Source organism: Trichogramma pretiosum, unplaced genomic scaffold (assembly GCF_000599845.2).
Source record: "Trichogramma pretiosum strain Unisexual culture from Peru unplaced genomic scaffold, Tpre_2.0 scaffold19, whole genome shotgun sequence".
Taxonomy (NCBI): Eukaryota; Metazoa; Arthropoda; class Insecta; order Hymenoptera; family Trichogrammatidae; genus Trichogramma; species Trichogramma pretiosum.
This window is the reverse complement of record NW_019641707.1, coordinates 1,753,412-1,778,695: the sequence shown is the minus strand read 5'-3', so window position 1 is coordinate 1,778,695 and position 25,284 is coordinate 1,753,412. Positions and strand designations below refer to the sequence as shown.

Sequence of the window (25,284 nt, the reverse complement as noted above, 5' to 3'; positions counted from 1 at the left end):
GTCTTTCATCGATAATCGTATAAATAATGATAATAATCTTTTTATCAGAGAATAGCATGTGGCGTGCGAAGGAGAAGGGGGTAGTAGCGCGTAGGAGTGTCGGCCTAGAGACTATGTACAGGTGGCGGCGAGGATGGCGAAGGAGTCTGAGCTTGATTCGGAGTGCCGGGATTAGCATGACCATAGGAGCCAGCTTGTTGTTGTTGCTGGTGGTGTTGTTGATGTTGGGATTGTTGTTGGGAATGCTGCTGTTGTTGTTGTTGCTGATGCTGTTGTTGTTGTTGTTGTTGTTGGTGATAGGGAGAGGACTGCATCGCAGCTAGCATACCAGCGGCCGCCGCAGCGGCGGCGTGGCTGCTCTGATGAATGAGATTGAGGTTCAGTGGGTAGGATAGGGGGGAGCCCAGGGCCGCGTGTGAGGCTGCTCCGGGCCCCACCGGGCTCAGTGCATGCTCATCCCGGCGTGTGGAAGATGATGATGGTGGTGGTGGGCCGAGACGGCCGAGGCCGCCGCCACGTGATGATGAGGATGATGGTGCATTAGTGGCGGGAGATGCGGGTGGTGGGGATGGTGTTGGCTCAGAGACGAGGGATGCGTCATCTGCATGGGGGTCATGGGTGCCGTCGACTGATGCGACAAGGTGTTGTTGACGCTGCTCGGCTGCTGAGAGCTGGTGCTGGTGTCCTGCGAGCCCTGAGGCTGCTGCTGAGGCACCGCCGGTGGCGCCCCCAACTGCATTTGTGGGGACACCGCCGCCTGCGCCTGAGCCTGCTGAGCCTGCTGCTGTTGGGACACCTGCACCTGCTGCTGAGCCGCCGAGTTGGAATTGGGACTCTGCTGACTCCCGTTGTCCTCGCTGTCGGAGCAGGACTCGGCCGACGAGCTCCCCGCTCCCCCCTTGCCCTTGCTGCCGCTGCTGCTGCTGCTGTGCGTCTTGACGTGCTTCGCGAGGTGATCGCTGCGCATGAAGCGTTTGTTGCAGACCGGGCAGGCGAATCTCTTTTCGCCGGTGTGGGTTCGAAGGTGCCGCTGCAATTCATCCGAACGTGTGAACCGCTTGCCACAGAATAGCCAGTTGCAAACAAACGGTCGCTCACCCGTGTGCCAGCGTAAATGGGCCTTCAGATGGGACGTCTTGCCGTAGACCTTGCCGCATCCGGGTATGTGGCAGCTGTGGATGTTTTTCTTGCGCAGATGGACCCCGGCCGGACCCAGTCGCTCGGCCTCCTGGCAGTTTGGACAGTCGCAAGTGGCCCGTCCCGTGTAGCGGCGCTGCGAGCGCGGCGATGGCGCCTGACCGGCGCTGCCACTGGTGGCGCTGCTGGCGCTCTGGGGACTCGAGGCGCCGGTGCTGCCACCGCCGCCACCGCTCCCGCCGCCGCCTCCGCCTCCTCCTCCGCCGGCACCACCTCCGTGATGGTGCAGTCCGAAGCTCGGTGGTCCGCCAGGAAGCATCGATTTGTACGTGTCCTGGAGTAGATTGTGACCGGCGCTCGTTTGACTTAGCAAGTGATTGCCAGCTAGGGCTAGACTGGTCGAGTAATCGGCCGAGTAATTGGCCATCTGGGCGGCGTGCACGCCTACGGTGCCGCTGACGTCGAGCCAGCCACCCGTCGCGGCCCCGTGCACGTCCCACCAGCCGTCGGCGGCCTTGATGCCGCCGTGCGACGCGCCCGGCATCGTGTTAAACGGCCACGACTCGTACGGATGGCGGCCGTAGACCGAGCACGAGCCGAGCGTGGCGCCCTCCACCTTGCCCAAGAGGCTCGACTGGTGATGATGGTCGCTGGCCGGCTGCGTGCTGGCCGTGCCCGGAAAATACAGATCGCTCGCGTACTGGGGCGCCGTCGAGGCGCACGACGTGACGGGGGCCCGAGCGTAACCCCCGCCGCTGCTACCGGCGCTACTCGTCGCTGTGGGTCTCTGCGTCACACCCGTCGTGGTGCAACCGCCTCCGCCCGTATTACTCGGGTGCTGGGGCGAACTACCACTACTCTGGGGACTTTTTTTCCAAGGATGAAATCCCTTACCGACCGCAGCGTCTGCCAGTGGTGGTGGACTTTTGTTGCTCAATTTGTTGCACTGGGCAGCGAGCATTGCCAACGGCGTGCCACGTAATCCTGGATGATCCTGAAACAAGAATAACGAAACATGAGTTTTACATTCGATTGTACGTCCAAGTAACAATTTTAGTTCAAATGAAGATATTACTATGTAAATGCGAATCACGCAGCGTGGAAAAAGTACATGGTTAAATAAATTTTTACACAATGAGTGCGCGATTGTCGAGCCTAACCAAAACAGCCAAGCAGACACATATTGCAAGTTGTGTATATGGAATTGAAAATAAGGTGCTCGAACTGCGCTCTATTTAAAAAATAATGTGCAGCCTAATCACGTCGGTAGAAGCTATAAAAACTTTCCGAGAAAGCTGGCGTAAATCTCACCTCTTCGCGCCAATCGATTAGATTTTTCGCAGAAGTAGAAAATATAAAATGTTTTACTCATTATAATTTCATTATTTTTGGGAAGTGTGCTGCGCTCTCCGCGTATAAGCAGCCAGCTTGGCCAGAGTGGCCCTTGTGTGCGTGTGTGCGTGAGTTAATAACCTTTCAGACTTTTTGGGTAGGTTCGGCTATATAGGTGTATCAGACGGCCCTTACATATACACGTAATCGCGCACGCTCTTTCGTTTCTCGAATATGTGTCTTGAACTTCAGGAGGATGTTAAAAAAATGCCGACGCGTGAGCGAACGCATGCGCGCGTGGCCCAACCGAACTACTTGCTACCATACGCACTGCCACCGGTCCTCTTTAACTCTCGCCGTTGATGGTTTTGAGGAGGCTGAAGTACACGCTTTGCTTATACTTATATATGAACAAGCATACACACGTATTTGGGGGCGCATAATGATACAAAATTGCCTCGTAGCTCCTAGCCTAGAGTAGGGACTCTGTCGAATGCCACGCATAATACCAATGGTTTACATTAAGAAAATAATCCGTAAAGTCGTATATTATTTTGAGTTGTAAAGCATCTACTGAACATCTCAGTCATTAAAGAGACAATGTAAGGTTTCGATAAAATTTTTCATATGAATATATCTCAATTTTAGCGTGGCACATGGACGAAAAAATGCAAAGTGACACTGATGGCATGTAGAGGAACAAGCAGAAAGGAAACAAGAAGAAAGAGTACATTATGAGACTATGAAAAAGCAAACGAGAGAGAGAAGTAGATGAGAAGTGGTATATGATGAGACGAAAGAGCGAGAAGGCAAGAGAGAGCGAAAAGAATACATTTTGGCTGATGTGAGAAGGTCAGGAGGGACCCCGTCCAGCGCACACCGGTCGCGCGGAAGCAGCGGCAGCAACGCGCAGGAAATTAAAGTCTGGCGTCCCGTGGCCATTAACAGGCCGGCGCCATCGAGGCGACGACGCGCCTCCCACCCGCGAAAGCGCCGCGCTTACACATACACGAACCCGAGCTTACTGTCCAAGTACACTCTCCTGCACGTGTAATACAGGTTCACTAAAATTGCGTCAAAACAAAGATCGTGCGTACGACAAAATACACACACACGCGCATGCATGTGTGTACATGTAAGGGTAATATTCGATTGCCAAGCAAATCAATTATAATGGGATCTTCGTGTGCAAAGTGGATCACCTGTGCTATGTCTCTACACGTAAACTCTGCTTCCTATCGCGTTTGACTATTTTATGAGGTTGTGCAGATATTTGCGCGCGCGCGCGTCCAACGTAAACTGCGCAAGTGCGCGCCTGCCTGCTCGTTTAATTGCGCTAAATTATCAAATTGCCGGATAAATATTTGATGAATTTTCACCGATACTTTGTGTACTTATGTATACGTACGCGTGTGGTATATCTATATGCTCACATAAATAGTCTCCATTAAGCGAGCCATGTATGTACAGGGCTGATACGCGCGCGCGTGTGTACATGTAAACGTATACGAGCTGTCTGAGAAAATTGCTCGAGAAAAATCGGGATCATTAGCGATCGCGTTCATGCTGTATAGGAAATACGAAATAATTGAAGCGCGTCTTACACCGGCCATATATGCATACATGAATACGAGCTGCATATGTGTATACGACGAGCAATTTTCATGAAATAATTTGTATTCGAGAAACGAATCAATCTCGATTACCTGCGCGTATCGTATGTACAGGGATATTTATAACAAACGTTAACAACAAATAAAAAAATTGGCTGCCCCGTGACATTGGAATTATTCGATACTTTTTGAGCAGGGGCCTTAATAAGTTTCATAAAATCACTGCTACACTTGTCACTTAATGCTGATAGAAGTATGGAGCAAAGATGTGAGAGTTACTCTCGCCACTAGACGTCTCTTTGGCTCTTTATATTTGCATTACATGTGGGTAAACCACAGACAATGGTCATTAAGTATTCATAAGATCAATATGCACTGCATACAGTGCAACTTATCAGCCTGCTGTAATGTGGGAACTCAACTACGAAGTATGTATGCAATGCTCGCATACATTTATTCGAGATAAATTCCCATCGACTATAGAAGAGCACAAAAAATCAAAAGTGATGTAGATCTTCGTTTCTGTGCGACATTTTGAAAAAGCTCTGTGGAGATGAAGCTCCACTTGCATCCACCGGAAGCGCTATGGCTGTAAAAGATGAAAAACGGGCGAGCGAAAACAAGAAATATACCTTGGTCGCGTTCATTTGCTCTGGAGAAGAGAGCTAAAGCTCGGCTACACGCTCGGTGCGTATGTGTACTTGAAATTGTACGTTGGGCATGAAAGTCGATGTGCTTGCTTTGCTCGTCTGTGTACGTATGTTTGTGTCTGTGGAAGTACACGAAGCGCAAATGTATATTTGCGAGCTATGTGTGAGTGTATGTATATATCTTGGCTCCTGCGCGCGGCTAAAGCGCCACGCCCCTTTTTGCGCGCTGTACGTGTGTACGCGCGCGCCCGGATACGAGTTCCTCGTATTGATCCGGGAAGAGAGAAGAGAGAGAGTACACCATTACCAACGACGACAACCGGCGCAGCGACGGAGGAACAATGCCGGCCTCGCGCAAAAGCTCAGCGCAGAGACAAATGAACTAGGACGTGCTTACTCGGACTTGCTCTCGTTATACGATTAGTTATTTGCCTTTATCAACATTGTTACTGCCACACAACGAATTTTCATGGGTTATTTCGATCCTCCGAATGAATCCTGTGTTAAGGTTTTACGAAGATAAATCCAAATCGTGAACGTGCATTTGGAATAATTTTGAAACTTTCGTAAATGAAATGTCGAAAGCTTATACTCGTGAAGAAACACGAAAAATTCGTTCCACTTGAAATGTGAAAGATCATGCATGAAAATGTCGAGAAGCGCGGGGAGTGTTGCAAACCGCATCAAGTCCTATATTAAAAGCGATGCGTTCCCTGGCTAAATACGCAATCGCGCGACCATACATCATGCTCGAGCCACGCGAGGCATCCTCTAATATCGTGAGTTCCCAAAACGCCGCGCGTGCACACATCCACCTTGTTCGACTGCATGAGAAAGTCGGATCGAATCACGCGCGTCTCAAAGGAGTGGCCCCAGCTCGCTAATTATTTTCCAACTCGCGTTTGATCTATTATATATTAGAGACGTATAAGTGGATTAGCTCGCGCGCGCATCTCTCGACATCGAGAAAGGGATCGCTGAGGATATAATGCATCGCTGCAACGCGTGTATTACGCTGCGCTGCGTGTCCATTTTTGCCGAGTCACGTTTACGAACTTATTTCCGAAAGTAATTTGAAGAAAAAAAGTTACTACATAATAATGTACGATCGAGTAATAAAAGTGAACTCGGTATAAAATTTGCACTTAATAAAACGGCCCACATAATAAAAGACTGGCTGCGAGATGTATAATCCTCCGAGTGGAAACGAGATTAATCGGAGCTCACCTCGTAGCTCATCTAAGCCACCGTGCGATCTCGAGTTTGCGCTTATACAATATGCGCTTGGCTGGCGTATAAGCGATTTTTTTCCAGAAGAAGTTTTTTAAAATGATTTTTCATTCGCGAAGCTGCATGAAAAATTAAATACACTCGGTCAAGCGTCTCGTGAAAATGTAATCAGCGGCGCCTGTACCGCAGTACCAAATTGCACTCGGCGAGAGACGAGAGTTCCACGGAGAGCGGATACAGGTCTTATAAGCGAATATATTTATGTTCAGCCGAAAGAGTTATGAGATTGAAAATGAACCTTGTCTCTTTCTTCTCGCACCTTTCTATACGTACAATTTTTTTTTCCTCGACTCCATCCTCGTTTCTCTCGATTCACAATAAGCGCCGCTGCGAGAGAGAGAGAGCTATTATCATCCTACTGAAGAGTTCAGGAAGAGCAAAAGAGCCTTTGTTTAAGGCCGGACTCCGGATATGTTTTGCTGCTTATATATACCACCGTGCTATACGCCGCAGCCATAATATAATGCTTCAAGTACGAAATGCATAAATTACATCGCGCTCGAGCCGGGCGAAATGTATGCACACAAGATCCCAGAGGGATCGTGGGTCTAGGACCGACGAAAAAACGGATTAATTAATATATATTCCGGAAATATCCTTCGATTATTTTGCGTTCCTTGGTTGCGCTCGCTCTCGCGGATCAAAGCTTCTTGACGTGCTGGATATATTCGAAGCACAACAACAACTGCACTGCACGCGGATCGATGTAGGTTGCATAACATCACGCATCTCTCGCAGACTATTATAATGATATTTCAAATCACTTTGGCGCGTTAATTATCGAATACGCGCCAGCGTTAAACGCTACGGTAAATATAATTATCGAATTAACATTTCAGTAGAAAACACGCAGCGCAGCATCGCGCACTTTTTTACACTCCTCGACGATCAGCTATTCTAGGCTATTTACAATAATCAGCCAGAACTGCCGCCGCTGCAGCTACTCGACGCTTCACGGTCAAAAGTCACAGTAGAGCGAGGCAACAACAAAAGCAGCAGCGGCAGAAATAGCAAAATATCGCTGTAATGCGTGAACGAGAGCAAAATATCATTTACGTGCTTTAGGAGGACTATTGAGAAACATAGTTTCAAACTAGCAATTTGGACCCTCAAATCGTACCCAATTGATAGTGGTGTACGCCTCGTGCCTGAAGAAACCAGAAGAGATAACTGCGGGGCATATTGTTTAGCGTCGAACGTTTCAATTGCTTTGCCATGCATGCATCGCCTCCTTTGGCTCCTTCTCTCCCCCCGATCGCGCTCTTTCGCTTTCTATTTATGCAAAAGACTTATTGAACGCGTTGAGAGCCAGTACATATGCTATATATTTCTCGCGTTCGAAACGATTCAATCGTTTCGCACACTGTGCTGTTTTCAACTCTCGAGCCTATATGTATTGTGCAATAACGCATCACGCGAGGTGATGTCGTAAGAAACTCCGATCTGTGTGCTGAAATTGTAACGCAGACCTTCGAGCGCAAATTGTTCTTTTCGAAAATTGTAGCATCCCTAAATTTGTGGGCTGTTGATATTTCGTACTTGGAAAACTCATATTCGCAGCCGCGCATTACGCACGATGGATATAATGCGTTGTCTGGCGAAAACAGGCCGAGCCTTTGCACTTAAAGACCTCGAGCTCGAAATTTGGTGCACGAGTGTGCGTATACGTAGGGTGTGTATTAATAATATTCATAAGCTGCCAAATGGAGCGCCCGTTAGTTCCCACAGGCAAGAACGGTCACTGCTACCGGGCAGGCTCAAAAATACCAGGTCCAGCGCGCAGTACTATAGCTGCCATCGCTCTGCTTCTAAATTATGTTTTTTAATTAAATCCCATCTAAAGCTGCTGCTGCTATTTTGCAAGCCAAGATCGATCATTACCGAGACTTTTTACACGCGGCCTCTCTCTCTCTCTCTCTCTCTCTCTCTCTCTCTCTCTCTCTCTCGATGAGCTGCTGTTTTGCACGCAACGAGCCAAGATAAGAGAGGCTTATGCGGCGGTGCATTGGCATCGGACTGCAAATATACATTGAGTCGGATCCAAACAAGTGAGAGAGGAAGAAAGAGCCTCGAGCAACAAAACAGGGAGCTGGCGAGATTTATTCGGCTATCGGGCATGTTCTTTTTTTTTAACTTGCAACCCTTTCGCTGCTGCAGTTCCTATTTCTTACTCATCATCATTTTTCTCGTCATCGTCATTATCATCCTCGTCGTCGTCGTCATCGGGCCAACAACTTTGTTCTGATCTCTCTCCGTTGTTTGTTGCGAGTTACTTGTCGTCCACTTTTATGATTTACCGCACTTTTATTCTTAATTTTTTTTCAGTGAATATACTTTTTATGCATGAAGCCTGTAGATTGAGCGAGCCAAAGAAAAAGAACGACCAAAAGACGCATTTATATATAAAAGTGCATCACGTGGCGCTGCGAGACAAAATTGGCTCGCTTGAATGAGATAGAGAGAGAGAAAGAGGACCTTAACGATTTCCGGGTAAAGAGTCGACGATGGCGGCAAAGAGAAAGAGAGGCGACCTCTCGGGACACAGCCGCAATTTCGTCTTTATAAAGACAGAGCCAAAGAGAGATAGGAAGATCGAGCAAGTTTTCGGAAGCGAATTGCTCAAAAATTTCGTTAGACGAAAACGAAAGAAAGAGAGAGAGAGAGAGAGAGAGAGGGACAGAGAGAGAATGGCTCCTTTTTCCCGAGTAATAAAAATGAGCAAGAGTAGCCAGCAGCAGCCGCTGCTCCACGCAGCTTCAAAGTGGTACCTTTTTCTAGACAAAAAATTAATTCTACCCGGCTAATTTTGGGGTAATTATGCTAACATTTCGACCTGACGGAATGAGGATGGAAGGTAAAACAGTAAACGAATCGCAAATTAGCTTGTGTGCCTCTCTCGCTAATGCTTCATCTTCCAAGCTCATAAAACTGCGGAGAATATAAAAATGTTAAACTGCCTTGGCGTTCGAACTACCGGCTACACCACACACACACACACACATGCAACAACACAACTACTGTGAAACATAACGCAAATATTCTCGGCTAGCTTAGACTGCTCGGGTGAGAGAGAAAAAATCACGTACGTGTAGAGCTATTATACCTCCAGACTTGTAACAATAGGCAAATAGCTCCTTTTTTCGATAATGGCGACATAAGGGGTCTCTGCGTGCCCGCGCGTAGCAAGCTATATACAGTGCCACTGTGCAAAAGAAAAGCGAGAGAAAAAAATTTGTATAAAAGCTACGAGCGGGTGTATATGTGTGTACGTGTATGTGTATGTGTATGTTAAGCGAGGGAGCTGCAAGTCTGTTAATTCATTAGCAATCGTAAATCTGTCGCGCTACCAGCGTTGAATATTAAGCAGATATACTGCCTAGCACGGCCATAACTCGCGACCAGTTAGCCGTCGCCGCCGCCGCTGCTCGACTCCCTCTCTTTTTGCAAGACTGCGCGCGCGTTTACATAAGCGTTTTTATGCATAAAAGCTTTCGGTACACGTTCGTGTACCGGCCAGTACTCCTATATAGCTTCCACATTTCCATCCTTGACTGGCTTGCACGATATATAACTGGTAAAAAAGAACGAGGCAAGGATGATCGACGAGACGACTGCGACTATACCACGGCTTTTTATGAAAAGGCGCGCAGCGCATAAAGCGCACGCGAGCGAGACATTTCGCGCGCGAGAGAAAAATAGTCAGTTGGTGTGGTGCAGCAGTAGCAGCAGCAGTTGAGCTGGATTGTGTCTTCATTAGAACGCATGGACATAATAGGGATGAGGCGTAAATCAAGCTAGCTTTTATATTATAATACTAGCCACGGTTGAATATTCATTTGCGCTCGCTCGCGAGTTTTCTTTTCTTCAATAGCCACGCACATCCGCCCTTGGCTGCTCCTTCTTTTTCTTATTCACCTGTATTTCTTCCTGTGCCGCGTACAGCAGCTAGCTCGAACTGCAGCTCGCTAATGTATGGTAATTTAGAATCAGCGACAAAAGCGCGTGTAGCACGCGTAGTTTCCGCGAACGGCTATTCAATAAGTTGCAAGAATAAAGTGTGCACCATTCTCAGTCTGTACGCAAGTAAAATTAAAGCTATACACTGTACACAGCTACTGTTCTTGCACACTCGACGATCGCGTCAAATTTAATTTGGGTTTCATCTCATTAGTGCCTTCCCCGCGCACGATGATCAGATCGAGCTCATCACGTGCATACTCTCGCCGCGACGAGAGTACATTATCGTCAGCTGCGGAAAGGCACATTTAACGCTCGCTTAATACGGCCATGGCATATACGTATACGTAATAATACAATACGTAATAATGATAAAAGCTGCGCACACATGGCTAAATCAGGGGCCAGACGACGTGACACGACGGCGAAGACGACGACGGGTCGGCGGTGGCTGCTGTTGCAGCGTGCAGAGCCCTTCGTGCTGCTGCTGCTGCTTTGGCACGATTGCATAGTGTAATAAACGCGTACGCGCGGTAGCCAGTTGCCTCGAGGGGCCCCGCCGCCACCGCCGCACATCTTTACCCTGGATAATGCTGCTTCTCAGCGGCAAGGGCCGCAGGCTCGCGCGCGTCGAAGAAGTGGTATAAGGCCCGAGCTCCTCGCGTCTTTGCTGTTGCTGATGCTTCTACTGCTGCAAGCGGACAGAGCATTAGCATATAGACTGACTTGCGCTGCGGCGGCTCGCCCCTGGCTATCTTCTCACTATGTCTTGTGCTTTCGATATATGCAGTAGCCGGAGCCATGCTCCTCGTTTTTCTTTACTTTTTTTCATTTTGTGCGCTTTTTTTCGTCCAGCGTTCATTAATGATTTCGAGATGCTTGTACACACATGTTGCACGAGCGCTCGCACGTTTAATTTAGTAGGTACAAGAGAGCAGCGTATCGCTAAGCTGCCAAACAAGTGCACCGAGCGGCGATGATCATCTCCATTGAAGTATTAATTTTCTCAACTTTGTTATTGTTTTTTTATTTTTGACAATCCGTCGATATTCTCACGGTTGAAGTCCCAATTATAATTAAACTGATTACAAATACAAAGAACGACTTGTCATTGTTTTTTTTTGTGGGTAATAGAGGACAAAAAAGTGTACGATTAAATGAAAAAAATGATTGAATTAAAAGACAATTACTGATTTTAAAATATGGTTTTGATAAGTTCCGATCAAAGTCACATTAGTCTGAGTAAAATCTGATTTAACACTCCATCAATAATAAAGTCTGATTTTGTGGATGACTGCGAACTTATAGAAACTTGGGAGTTATAAATCGGGTATTACTCTACCCATTGAAATTTGCTTGCATGCCTACGATCTTTAATTTGCCCAGTCTATCCACCTTGACATATTTTCGATCCTTTTAATTTTACCGCTCGATTCGCTACTCATTTACTTGACTGAAATTCAGAAAAATCAAGTTTTTAAGCTAGGCTACGATGTTTAAAAAAACGTCAATTTTATTAAAAATCTAGCTGGTATTATACTGCTGGTATTATGCTATAGCTGGTAGTATAGCATCCACCACTAGATGGCGAGTACTTACATTTGTGAATCTGCAAGTGTCGAAATGAATTTAATTGTACACATTCAAGCAGAGGTTTACTAAAATAATAAAATAGCTGCTAGACTTTTATGAATTAGCAGAAAAATTTCCTATATAGAAATTGCTAAAATTATGCTCTTACCCAATTCATGAGTGTCAACATTTATATAAAGCAATTAATTATTCGAATCGGATGTAACACGTCGTTTTAAAATTTATTGTTAATAGTACAGAAATTCAAGTGACGAAAGACCGAAAGAGTAGTAGGAGATTTCAACGTTTGTCAAAAACCGTATCTACGTTGTTCGTCACACCTACGCGTGAATTAAACCGACCGCTCGAGGATAAATCATTTTTTTTCGACTCGAACAGAACGTAAACCACGCGTTTACACTTGTTTCATCAGCGGAACATATATATAGGCGTACGCGATCCGTATATACACGGGTGAGTTCCCATCCTCTTCAAGCGGCTCTGTGCATGCGCAAAGCAGCAGTCGGAAAATAAAATCGACGAAAGAAAGAGAGGAGGAGAGAGAAAGAGAGGCAAGCATCGTAAACCAGACGCGTAACTCTTTAGCCGATGATATATCTCCGTTTTGCATAGAACCTCATGCCAAGGACACAGCGTCGATGCGAGCTAAAGAAGCCAATTTGAGAATTGCCAAATCAATATTCATTGTTTTTTTACTGTATAAAGCATATAATAGCTCCGAGCCGTTTCTTTGTATAACGCGAGCATATAATATTAAATATATAGTCCGTTACGCCGCAGTCTTGGATTCTCAGCTGCTGCTCTTTTATAATGCGCTTTAGAGAATGGGTTTATTAGATCACAAGCTTTTTTCGCCCCAAAACTTTTTCTCAGTGCGTGCACAGCTCTCTCTCTCTCTCTCTCTCTCTCTCTCTCTCTCGTTCTCGCGCTCGGTTTACTTAGAATCAAAAACGATAACTTATCGCTTTATGATGGCGCATAAACCTCGGTAGATGCGATACGATGCTCGAGCTTTCTCGTGAAGTCGGCTTATAGTCGTGCGAGCCGAGTGTTCATTACGTCAGAGTCAGCAGAAGCAGAACGTACATTGCGCATTATAAACAAAGGTAATGGCGAGTTTTGCGGACTTTACAGCGAATTTATACCGAGTATAGTAGTCACTTTTACGCAAGCAGGGAGAAAGAGACGGCGCGATGAAGCTATAAATTTTGCTCCTGCTGCTGGTGCTCCTGCTGGACAGCGTTGAGCGAGAGAAAGAGAGAGACAGACAGAGAGAACACGCGAACCAATTTGTTTTCTCTCTCTCTTTCTCTGTTAGCCGGTTCGCGTGGTAGTTTCGAGCTTTTAGCTACATGCAAATTTACCCTTCTCGGTACACGAGTGCGCGCGAGTACATTCGTGCAAGTACCTATACGCGCCCAGCGCATTTCAAGCGTATGCTCGTCGTCGTATTATTATGACTTGAGTTAACTCCCGAAACTAGAGCGACGACTCGATTCGATATGCTATACAACCAATTCGATTGAAATAATTTTATGAATATGCCGTATGTACCCATCGTCGTCGTCGATTGGCTTCAATCCACATATTAAGGGTATATTAGCGTGGCACGACGCCACACCCTCCAGAAACTTTTCATGCACGCGTATATATAAAATCCTGCGTCAGACAGGCTCTCTCTCTCTCTCTCTCTCTCTCTCTCTCTCTCTCTCTCTCTCTCTCTCTCTCTGTACAGCTATATGCAAAAGTGAGGGTGGCCTTGGCCATGCAGCACCCTTGACGTTTTTTTTCTTCTTTTTTCGGGCGAGCTGTTTGTCGTACAAATAAGTTGCGTGCGTAAGATTTATTGTTTCGCCATTTGGCCTCGCTCTGACTTTTGGTCATAGGATATTTTATATTATAGCCTCAGAGCGCTTAGCGAGTTAGAATCTCTGCGCGTACATATACGGCGGGCGAGTTACTTCAGGAAGCTGATAAATAAATTACGACTTCTGCGTACAGTGTATTTCCCGGAAGTGCGCGTATATATACAACACACGCACATTTATGTATACTCTAATGTATAACGTCACCACATTACGTTGGGCAGATTTATTCGGTTCTTTTTTACTGCCTTTTTGCGCGGGGATAGCCGTACGCAGAAAAGTGGATGAAGTGGTTGGTATACTAAACACACACACACACACACACACACACAAGCTAAGTATACGCATCTTTGCACATAACGCAGCATTTTAATGATCTTGATGGCGCATATAGTCGTTTTCTTTTGCATTTACTTGTAAAAGCTTCCGTTAATGAGTTTATGATGAGGAAGGTTGTATTAATTCTACAGATACAACGGATCGTCATTAGACTACGCAAATAAAAGCACGAGCAAAGCAAGCCGACGCTGAATATTTTTATTTGTTAAACGAGTATGTAAAATATTTGTTACGCGTTTACCTTTGTACGCACATGGGTATAAAAGTAACAGATCGGGGTGATGAAGAAGGGGAGTTGAGAGAGAGAGAGAGAGAGAGAAGAGAGAAGTACTGCCGTTGATCTTAACTCGCGTGAAAAGAGTCGATGGGATTTCGCGTGATACGGACGAATTAAGCTCTCGCTCATCCCAGAGCAGCAGTCGAGCTCGAGCTCTTCGTGTGGCGTGATTACATCTGCTAGTTCGCGCGGAAGTCGTGACTCGCTATGGCCTGCAGCTAGTGTGTGTATAGGTAGTAGCCGCCGCGCTGCCGACACCACCTTGCCTCCTGCACGTGTATATAAAGGCTAGACGTGCACACACACATACACAGACACACTCATCGACACTGCCGTCAATCGATTCAATAAGGCGTTCTCTCTCTCGCTCTCGTATTTGATGCACACCACCACTACCACCATCGATGATGGCGTGCGGATAACGGGACGCAAATTGAGAGCAGTAGCTTTCGAAGTAATATGTACGCGATTGCGTAATACGCCGGGGATAGATCATATACCGACGAATTAGCTGATTAAAGTGGACGATGACTCTTCGAGGAAACGATATGTGCGAGGCAACAGCAGCAGCAGCCACTCAAAGTGCAAGGATAATTTTACACAGCTGCAACACTGCAGCCGATCGATAAGAGAGCTTATGATGTGTCTTTCTTGTTGTTGTGGTTGTAGCAAATTTTTTTTCAAACGTCGATGTTGTTGAACTTGCAGAAACAAGTCGGGAAATATCATCAAAGCGGTCGATGAAATCTAATGTAAGATGTACGAATTGAAAAGAATATTCGTTAATTATTACGTAAAGTGCACGGTCAATCAGTTTTGATCGATACAGCTTCATTGTTTCTGTGCTCAAAGGGTGCAAATGAAAGTAATATTACTTCTTACCAGGAAATTCGTGAAATTTAAGCCAACGGCTCATTTCACGCCTCTTAAAAATTTATACTTTGCAAAATAATAACTATGATCAAAAGTAAGTAGATATGCACATAATATTAATACTTTTTTTCTCGCGCAACTTACTAACGCAATTTTTACTCGTGTGATTGCAGTCAGAGCACTGGTGAAAAAATATCTCAACCATGCCCTATATATATAGCAACAGAGCAAAAATCGAGCATTGCTTCTCTCTCTCTCTCTCTCTCTCTCTTTCTGTATGTATACGAGGCGAGTGAATGTCGTTGCGCCGATCTTGCCGTGTTCTGGCCAATTATATCAGCCAACCACCAACGTACACAACGATGGAGAAAAAGAGGCACACACGTTTTTCGTGGCGCGCGGTGCACGCGATGACGCGACGCCTGTGTGCCTTGTGTACCCACCACGTATATATAACGAACATACACACGTGCACTTGCACATTTCTACCTAACAAACATGCATATACTTCTTACTTTTATTTTTACTTCGTTTTTTATGTACGAATGTATTTGGGTTTTGAATCGAACGTGTGCACGAGTCGGAGAAAATACAAGCTTATGAATCATATTTCAGCTTCTGACTTATTTCTGATTGTAATTCTTGTTTTTTACACGTTTGTATACGTGAATTCAAAATATAAATCCTGAAAATATTTCAATATTTTTCAAGTTTTAATCGCATGTGTGAGTGACAACAAAGTATCTCAAAATTTTAAAAATTATCCAAGCATACGAGTTCATGTTGGGTTGCTGTACTGTATGCTATACGACGTAATGTTTTTCGGACCACGACGGCGGTGGTGGCGGCGGCCGGTTATCTCAATGTCGGAGCGGTGGCGGTAGTAGGTATATGGCAGTCGGCGGCGGCGTTGGCCGGCCCTCTAAGGTCGAACGCACAATTTGCTCTGCGCTCGAACGAACCGGTTTCACCTCGTGGCTTTTTCGTGTGTACTTCGCTCGCCTCCTCGCGATATCACGATGATGCTCTCTTTTTCTCTCTCTTTCTACTCTCTGCGCGACTTCGGTCATTCGCAACGCGCTCTCAAATTCTTCTCGCCTCGCACGATTTGCAGCAGCAGCAGCAGCGCACGCTAAAACTGCCTGTGTGCAGCATACGTGTGAGCATGCGCTCGAGCCGTCTTTATACACTCTTCAGTTCGGGCGCACGATGTGTAGTGTGTTTGCGAAAGGTTTTTTGTCTGAGCCAAGCGCCCCTCGTACTGCTGCTGCTGCTGCAAGTAACGACTAGGAAGTTGCTGTTTCGTTCTTTTTTATGTATTCGTCGTAAAGCGTACACACCGGGTTGAATGATTTTTGCTCGTTAGATCAGTTGACGCATACGTATTTATCATGATCGTCTACGGGTGACGAATTTTTTTTTCTTCAAAACATCGAGTACTTTTTGTTTTCTTGATGTATTATTGCATGACTTCCATAACGAGCAAAGCCGTATTTCATTTTTGTACTAATTTTTTTGATCTACCGATATAATTCAATCTAGAAGTTGAGCTTTCAACTCGCATTATCGATCCAATGAATCAACTTGCTGCAGTATTTATGTGCTGACGTACCTCCTCTACTGTATTGTGATTTCCACAGCGGGTGGCATAGCCCGCAAAAATCCCTCCTGCTATGACCTTTTGCGAATCGCACGCGACTATGGGTGCTGCTGCTTGAGAATTTGTATCGTATAATGTACAAGTTATCAATGACATTGGTTAGTTGGTCTTTTTTACCTTGAATTTTTTAGCCATAGACTCTTTGAACTATTCAAAGTAATTATATTACAATGCTTTAGAAGTGTGGCTTGTGGCATTCACTAATTTTTTTTTCTTTAAAATATATAATAAGTCTACGAAACAATTAATTTGTCTAATCAATGGTACGTTTGATTTTCGTTATTTTTCAAAATGTGTTATCCGCAATTTTTCGAGACCATATTTCTTATCACTCGTCTCCCTCGTGTACTCTTCTCTCTTTTCAGTTCATGCAAGTGCAGCATAACCGCACGTAACCGCAAAAAAGTCACGCGATATCAACATTGAAGTTGCATTCGCACCGTAAAAGCACATGCAAACTTTATTCAGTATTTATGATTCCTTGCATTATTTGTCAGTAAACTCAGAGTATAACGGAGATTACTCGAATCACCACCACCATCACATCCACGTGTACTAGCAGAAAAGTTTCGATGAAGAAAAATAACGCAATATAATGTCAAATTTGTTTGAGAAACTACTCGCAATGCGCTCAACTTGCAGAATCGAAAATTGATATTCATTCGTGGATAAATCATCCAGACAATCAGTTCGAACTCAGTATGAGGTAAAAGCAAAAAATAGAAGCTATATCAATAAAATCAAACGAGTATATTGTATCCAATACAATTTCGCGAGCGAACGCACATGTATGGATGCATGTATACTGCAGTACATGCACCGGAAACAATATAATTGTGAAGTTGCGCGCGCGAGTAATGCAGCCCCCTAGTCATCCGCGTGGGAGGACGCACACGCGTACGTATACGGACTCGTGTACGTTTGTGTGTAAGCTGTCAGTGTGTCCATCGATATGTAGATATATCCGACGAGTCACCAAATTGCAACAGTTCTCGGCTGTGCAGCTCCGACGGCTGGTGTGCTTTTGCATGTACTAGTGTATACACACTCGACTTGTTCAACTCGCGTTGCTAAGCACGTACATCAGTACCGAGCACATACACACGAGTACAGAGTTAAACCAGAGCACATCGAGGGAACAAGTGTGCGCGCACTCGCTCATTCGTCCACCGAATTTAGCTGCGCGTAATGGCTGGCGATTGATTTATATCATCGCTCGATCGTATCATGCTTACTACTGGTCATCAGATGCATACATGATGCGGAGTTTACAATCAACAATGTACTTGTATTTTGTTAGAATTTCGATGATTTCGCAAGTAAATTTTCCAAGAGAACGGATGAAAAAATTTAAATGTCTTTTATTTTTTTATGTAGCAGTAATTTTCTAAAAGGCCAATTAAAGAGCTAAAATGAGAGAAACTGGAGTCAGAGAAAACTATGGAGAAAGAGAGAGAGAGAGAGAGAGAGAGAGAGAGAGAGAGAGTGAGAGCACAAAACTCGTAGAGAGGGAATGGCAGGCAAAATGCAGAGTCGCAGTTGGCAGAAATTTATAAAACCCCTCGCGAGCGCGTTCAAAGACGAATGGCAGTAGCAGCTAAAGCCAATTATGCAAAGCGATTCGACAAAACGCTGCTGCAGAACTGCCGTGTGTTGGGTGGTGTGTTCTTATCAAAGGACAACTTTCCAGACAGAAGCGGACTCGGGACTTTACGCGCTCCGCTTCCCGCATTCGTCCTTTTTCCACTGGATTTACGCCGCGCACTGCGCCTCGCTTATACAACAGCAGCTATATATGACGAGAGACAGAACTATCGATCATGTGCCTATAGTGGCTAGTGGGACACACGTCACTTTAACAACGGCGCGACGATTGTTCCGAGCCCACAATGTCCCATCGGATCCACCGATACTAGCATAGGAAATATGTAAAGCTAGGAAATTGCCCATCGAGCTTCGTGTGGATTTCCGTGTACCATTCACGTGCATGTGTTATTCACGATCACCGAAATTTGCTTGTTTTTCAGACGTACGAAGTACTACGACTGCGGACACGATCGTAAATCAAACCTCTCACGGTGTGTTTGATTTTTTTTTTTTCGGAGGTACCAAACAATTTGACTGCAAAATTTCATTGTTATCAATTTGCATTCGATGACAGATCGTTAATTAAAATTTAAACTTATATTCTTAATATAGTTCTCAGTTCGAGGCAATACACTTTGCCTTACGTAACTGAGTTGTCGAAAGAAGAAAACGCTCAATTTGCTCACAAAAAGAATCAGCTTACAAGAAGCGAAACGCAATCGTAAAGAAGTGGCTAAGGGGGCCGAAGGTGTGTGCGAGTGTGTGTGCATTATATACAGACGTTCAAACGAAATAGTGACGGCCATTTTGTCACAGCACGTGCTAACATCTGCCAAAAGAGTGTAAACGGCGCGAGAAAGAAAAAGAGAAAGAATGAAAGTTGACGTGTTTTTCAAATTGTTGGATATACACATTGATCCGAAGCATATGGAATGCTCGAACTACTGTTTTCTCATTTACAGAGCGCTTGAAATATTTTGTACGATTGCTCATACATAATTCCTGCGAAATATGCAAAAAAAATCTCATTTAACATAATAACACAATGCTCAAACTAGTTAATAATTCGACGTAAATGCGCGAAAGTAGTATAGACGTTTGGAATGGGTCTTTAAAGAGTTCGACAAATCTGCACAGTGCCTGGGATGACGTTAATAACTCTGGACTGAATGGGCACAGAATCATTTATGTATATATTATGGCCAGTTTGCGTTGAACGAAGAGACACTAAACGGCTCATTGTGTCAACTATTTGCACGTTTGCGACCGAAAAGCGGATTTGGAACTGAATGGCCAAAAGAAGAGCAATAAAAACTATTCGTCCAATGTATGGCATACATAGCAACTCGCTCCGGAACATTATACATAAAAAAATGTATCAGCACCAGAGAGGCTGTTGCATCGAAAGTGCCAAAATAAAAGCGGATATATATTCCGGGACGCGCGAAGGACACGTACACGGGGCACAAAACACGATGCTCGCTCTGCTGGAAAATCTGCTCCTTTCTACGCACTTCACGAGAGCTGACAAATTGGCATCGTAGCTCTCGAGTGCTGCGTATGAGCTTAGAGAGCCTCTTGACATCCGCATCGGGATAAATCCTTACTGCTAAAAAGGCCCACAATGGCCGTTTGGCAGTTTATTGTCGCGCGCGTTACGCTCGGCTGGAAATCGCATTACGCGCGCATGCATATAGCAGTGCACGCACATAGCTACGGTGGCCCCGCGTGACACGGCTATTATATTCGCGCTATAATACACGACACAAGGTATGTGTGTACCGCGAGTAGCGCTCGGCACACGGGGGGTTCACTTCTCGAAGAGTTGAGAGTAAGAAGAAAAAAAAATAATAAAGAATAAAGTGAAATAAACGCCTGAATCTCCAAGGAGGCCCGTTGCGCAATTCTTATACTCACGACCCACAGAGTAGCAGTAGTAGCTTAAACTTATCTCGAGGTACTGCGCACGCTAAATAGCGTGTATATATATGAATACACTCGAGAAAATTGATATATTGCGTTATGAATAACCACAATTGGTTCTTAGCTGCACAATGATCCGCATGATGTGTATAATACTCTTTCTTCGAGTGGATCGTTCAATATTTTGGCACCTTAGCTTGCAGCTCGATTTAATTCTATCGATTGAGCTTTTGTGTGTGTGCTTGATTTATGTTCATCAGCATAAATAGGAAAAGCCATAGCTTCGATGAACAAATAGAAACTATTCATATGGGGGACGTATGGTTATATGTTGAGTATTCTTTGCTACTATCACTGCAAAAGTTACTAGTAAATTTCGAGTACAATTAATGGACGTTCCTACTGGAATATTCACGTATCGTGTGCATAGTAGTTCATAAATTACCGCTGGATGGCGTATTACTGAATTCTCGAAAACCGAAAGAGAAAAGACGAAGCTTTAGCATTAAGTAAAATTGATAAAGTCCAGTTTCGATCGAATGATTGGTGGTCTATTTCATACGTAAATTTTCAAATAGCACGCTAAAAAAGTACGATACTAATGTATATCCGAAAAAAACCGCGCGCCACGATTGGCTAAGCGGAAGTATAATAACGCAATGTTGTAACAATCGACGAACGATGATACAACAATGAAAGCATCGATAGCAAGCCTCTCCGAGTACACTTTGTTCTTTAATCATCGATCTTTTAATCAAACAATACGATGGTTACTCACGCTGCGCTGCGCGAGGAGTCTTCTTACGCACCGCAGCTTCTTTTCTTTTCCTACATTATATCGCAACTGCATATAATATCTCAGCGTCGTTTTGGCATTGACGCGCGCTCCGAAGAGTGCAAAAAAGAGGAGGATAAACGAAACTTTTTTCCTTCTCTGCACGCAGCATCAGCATCCGCGAAACTGACAAAACAGCAGCAACGGCGACGGCGTATATGTTTGTTGGAATCAGGTGACGAAGACCTCTCTATAGAACGTGCCTCGGAAATAGGCATCGAATTGCTTGTCCCACGCATCGGCCCCATCGAATGTGCGGAGGCATCGAGAGCGCGCATCGTCTCCCTATCTGTCTCTCGTCTGTATATACAGTGTATGTTTACAGTGCACAAAAGAAGATCGGATAAATAATTGGCTCTTTGCCGTTGGACTCGAGCGATAAATTCCCCGCGCGTATAGCAGCAGGTACTCGTGAAAACGACACTCGATATTCGATTTTTCGGCCTAGGTGTGCGTATATGAGAAAATTCGAGCGCATCTTTGTACGTACACATTGTTGAAAGCTGTCTCTGTATAAGTGTGTGTGTGTGCTTTTATCAAATCTTGAATATATCTTCGGTATATAGGTGATCGACTTGGTGAGACCGGAGTTTCCGAAGAAAAAATCTTCTCACGAAGATATATGAAATGCATTAAAATTATTATTTAATGAGAAAGCTGATTTAGCAGAAAAATCAGTGGGTCGGCTTAGAAAATAATGTTCCGAGCCGCATAAGCAAGCGCGCGCGGCCTCAGTGTCGTTTTTAGATGTACCTGCACTGATAAATGAATATGTTTACAAAGCCATTAAGAGCTCATACGAGAGACAGAGCAAGAAAGAAAACGAAAGACTTTTGCAAATCATCAAGGATGATAGAGCAGGTGCATTTTTTGCCAATTAACCTTTCCTCTTTCGTTCCGTTTCTCGTCTTTCTCTCTTTCTATGCGCCGCACTTTGATTCGGCAAAGTGTTTTTGGGTTTACGTAGACCTCTGTATACCTCTCGCAGCCACACAGATGAAAGAACAAACGAGCGAGCATATAGAAACGTCTATACACACACACACGCATGGTAGGTGCTCTGACTGTGCAGAGGAGCTTCGCCGCGCACGAAGAGAAGAAAAAAAGAGTAAATCGGAGGCCAGAAAGAAATGACGATGCGATAGAACAAAGGGTGTGCAGACGCCTTCGAAAATCAAAGTCAAACACGCACAGCGCACGCCTCATGAGACCGTGTATATGGAGAAAAAAAGCGACTCAGTCTCTCTTATATTATAAACATATTGTTTCTCCGTGTGTGTCGGTGAACTTGACCAGCCAACACCATTCGCACATGCATATTATACATTAGTATAGCCGTACAAGCATACACACACACATATGCACAGAAGCACGAGATTAATTATGTACTATCGTGTGGCTTTCGATTAATAATCCGCCTTATGTAGTAGCTCACTCGTGTATAGCACACGGGCGCGCGAATACGGTATATCGTAAAGGAAATCATCGTTTTTTAACGCCGACTCATAAATCATTGGCGCTCTTCATGTGTAGTATATGCTCATACCGTATGCAGAAAAAAGTAGCGAGCCACTGCAGCCGCTGCTGCTGGCGGAGGATCGTAAAACAAAAAATTGGTCCGCTGAGCTGCGTTGAGCGCGTAGTATACATATGCGCGTGAGCACATACTCCAAATGTCGAGTGCTCTCAACCTTCCAATAGAGGATAAAATACTCCGCTTGTAGCGTTTATACATGTGGAGACACGCATCTCTGCGTGTATATACACGCGCTATGAACGATGAAAAGAAATGTCAAAATATATACACATTGAGTGGATTATCCACGGATCAGTCGCCAACTCGTATAATAGGACATAATGCCCTAAGCGGCTCTGGCTGCTGCTGCCGCCGCCGCCGGCGCGAATATATACAACGTATTTATGTATAACGCACACAAACACTCGAGACCGAGAGAGAATCCGGAAATGCGCGTGTCCGAAAGGAATTGATGATTTCATCGCTCGGACTCGCAAAATTTACAACAGACAGATCTTTTCTGCTTCTTCATAAATACAATAGAATCGAATAATATCGAAGCTTTTAGGATTAGACTAGGGCGTTAATTTTCTTATTCGAAGGTATTTGGCGAGTATTACCGAGCTCGAAGAGTGTTCCAACAATAGCAGTGGAATTAGTTAACATAGTGCACAAAACGGCTTAAATATTTGTGAATAGGCAATGACTGGTTCTATATACCTATGAGTAATCTGTGTGTGTCAGTAATATTTTTATGCTTGTGAGAGCTCTTGATAGAATGTAGGTCTGTGCTATAAGAAGTAAGAGCATTTAACAACCAACGTGAATGGTAAGTCATGAATTTATTATAACGATGGTATAACGAGAGAGTTACTACAGTTCGCTACCGTATAATGTGTGAGTTATATATAAAATTCACCGAGAAAGTATCAGAAGATATAAATTGTATTAAATTAATTTTTGAATTAAACAAAAGATGGGGTTAGGAGATTCATTATAAATAAAATTGTGATCCACTCCCTATTAGCAAAGATTACACTTATTGTAAAATACTGAAAGTGATATTTAAAAGAAATCGAATTTATAAATAATCTATGCTGTAGCCAATTGTCAAATTGTACTTTAAATCCATCAATAGCTGTACACCTGCAGCACCCATATGAATATACTTCGATACAAATCTCGATACACCGTGCAAATGAAAAAGAAGAAGCTGAATGCGGTAGCTATGGACACCTTTGCCCAAAGCAAGCTTTCACATTGTCAGCTCCTCCATATGAAAGAGAGAACATTTGTGTGTACACATTGGCAGTGGGAACAGCTGTCATTCGAGCTCGGACAAAGGTTACTATAACGCATCGGACGATCGTGTGCGTGGTGTCACTCGCGTAAATTTCGGGATTATAATTGACATTTTGACGTCTGTGCACTCACCACGTGTCCGTGAACCGGTGATTTGTTGATCGACTGTAGTTGAGGATAGAGTTGACCGGCAGCCGCCGGTGTCATGTCCGTAAGCATGTTACGTCGTGACGCTGGTGTATCACTCGTGGTGACAAGTGGAGCAACCAAAAACTCGCGAGACTGGATCAACTCTTTTTATCTCTATGTTTAGTCGAGTCTCACAATTTGTTTTACTTATACGAAACAAAAGCTCGTGCGATTATCGTTCGAAATTTCAACGATAAAACGCGCACGTTGACGTGTTTTTTTCACAAATGATCGTCTCATAAGTGATGAGCAATTTGCACTTTTATTTAATCAAAAAAATAAACATGAAACGCAATATATTGTAAACACACTGAGTAGACGAACGAGTGTACGAAAGGCGACAAACCAGCCCCGCGACAGGGTTAGCGATAGCTAGATAAAGAACTTTTTGCGTTCAATTTTTGCAATACCCGGGAAGAACCGGTTGACAGCGTCGCGCGGTGGTTGCCGCTCTTCGCCCCGTAACAGACTGGCACGGCCTCGAGGGGCAGTCGAGACCGCGCCGTTTCTCCCTCTAGCGTAATCTCCCCCTCTCCATCTCTTTCTCGGAGCTGCACCGACTATTCTGCACGCACCAGGTCGACCGCCAGAAGTGGGGGAGCCCTGCCAGTCAATACCGATAAAAGAGCACACGGAGGGAATTGGCGAGTGCAGCGATTCGCTCGCGTTCCGCGAAGGGGGCCGATCAAGAGGCGGCGGGAGAACGTACCGGCCACGCCCCTTTTCCCAATTCATCCAACGTGTGCAGAAATGATACTCGGGCAGGCCGCCTCTCTTAGCAGCGCTGCTGCCGCTGCCGCCAAGCGCCTGCATATTTTCTTGTACGACGTTGCGTGTGTTTGAGCTTATGCATATATGTTATCTCGTTGTATTCGTGTTGTGCTGTATAAGCTGCGGCTCGAATTGCGTTTTGGCGCCGAATGCGGCGCTACGTGCACGCGTGGCTACTCTTAGCTCTTTAAGTATAGCGGAGTCCAAAATTCATCGTATAAGACTAGATTTCATGTCAACGTCTAGATCTTCTATATTTGGATCCGTTCTGTTCAAATGTCTACTATTTATAAAATTTGATTAGTATGTACTATCCAATATATTAGATTTTTTTCTTACTATTAATTGAAATTAACTTTTTTTTTTTGGGAAAGCGATCTAAAATTGCTTTTATACAAGCATGTACTCGCAAAGAAGCAAAACGATTATCAAAAACGCGTTAATACTTATTGCAATTATTTTTTCCACGCGCTCCGAAGACAACTTCAAAACGTGAGCTGTGTACTCGAGAGTTTTATATAAACGTTCATAAGCGCAGACGAACATCGGTGCGCGGCGTTATATTGCCGCAGAAA

The 25,284-nt window shown here is 44.8% G+C and overlaps 1 protein-coding gene across 2 annotated transcripts; it reads right to left on the bottom strand.

Moving 5' to 3' along the window:
* Nucleotides 1–7: 7 nt before the first annotated feature.
* LOC106650948 (transcription factor Sp8-like) lies at nucleotides 8–24,389 on the bottom strand. 2 transcript variants are annotated; one of them, XM_014369241.2, is made up of 3 exons: nucleotides 23,882–24,389; nucleotides 1,099–2,131; nucleotides 8–1,030 (listed from the first exon to the last, which is right to left on the bottom strand). In XM_014369241.2, the coding sequence occupies exons 1-3, from the start codon at nucleotides 23,966–23,968 to the stop codon at nucleotides 105–107; spliced, it is 2,046 nt and encodes a 681-aa protein (XP_014224727.1). In that variant the 5' UTR covers nucleotides 23,969–24,389; the 3' UTR covers nucleotides 8–104. The 2 variants fall into 2 exon arrangements, with proteins under 2 accessions (XP_014224727.1, XP_023318829.1); XM_023463061.1 differs by having other exon boundaries at nucleotides 352–2,131.
* Between the last annotated feature and the right edge of the window lie 895 nt (nucleotides 24,390–25,284).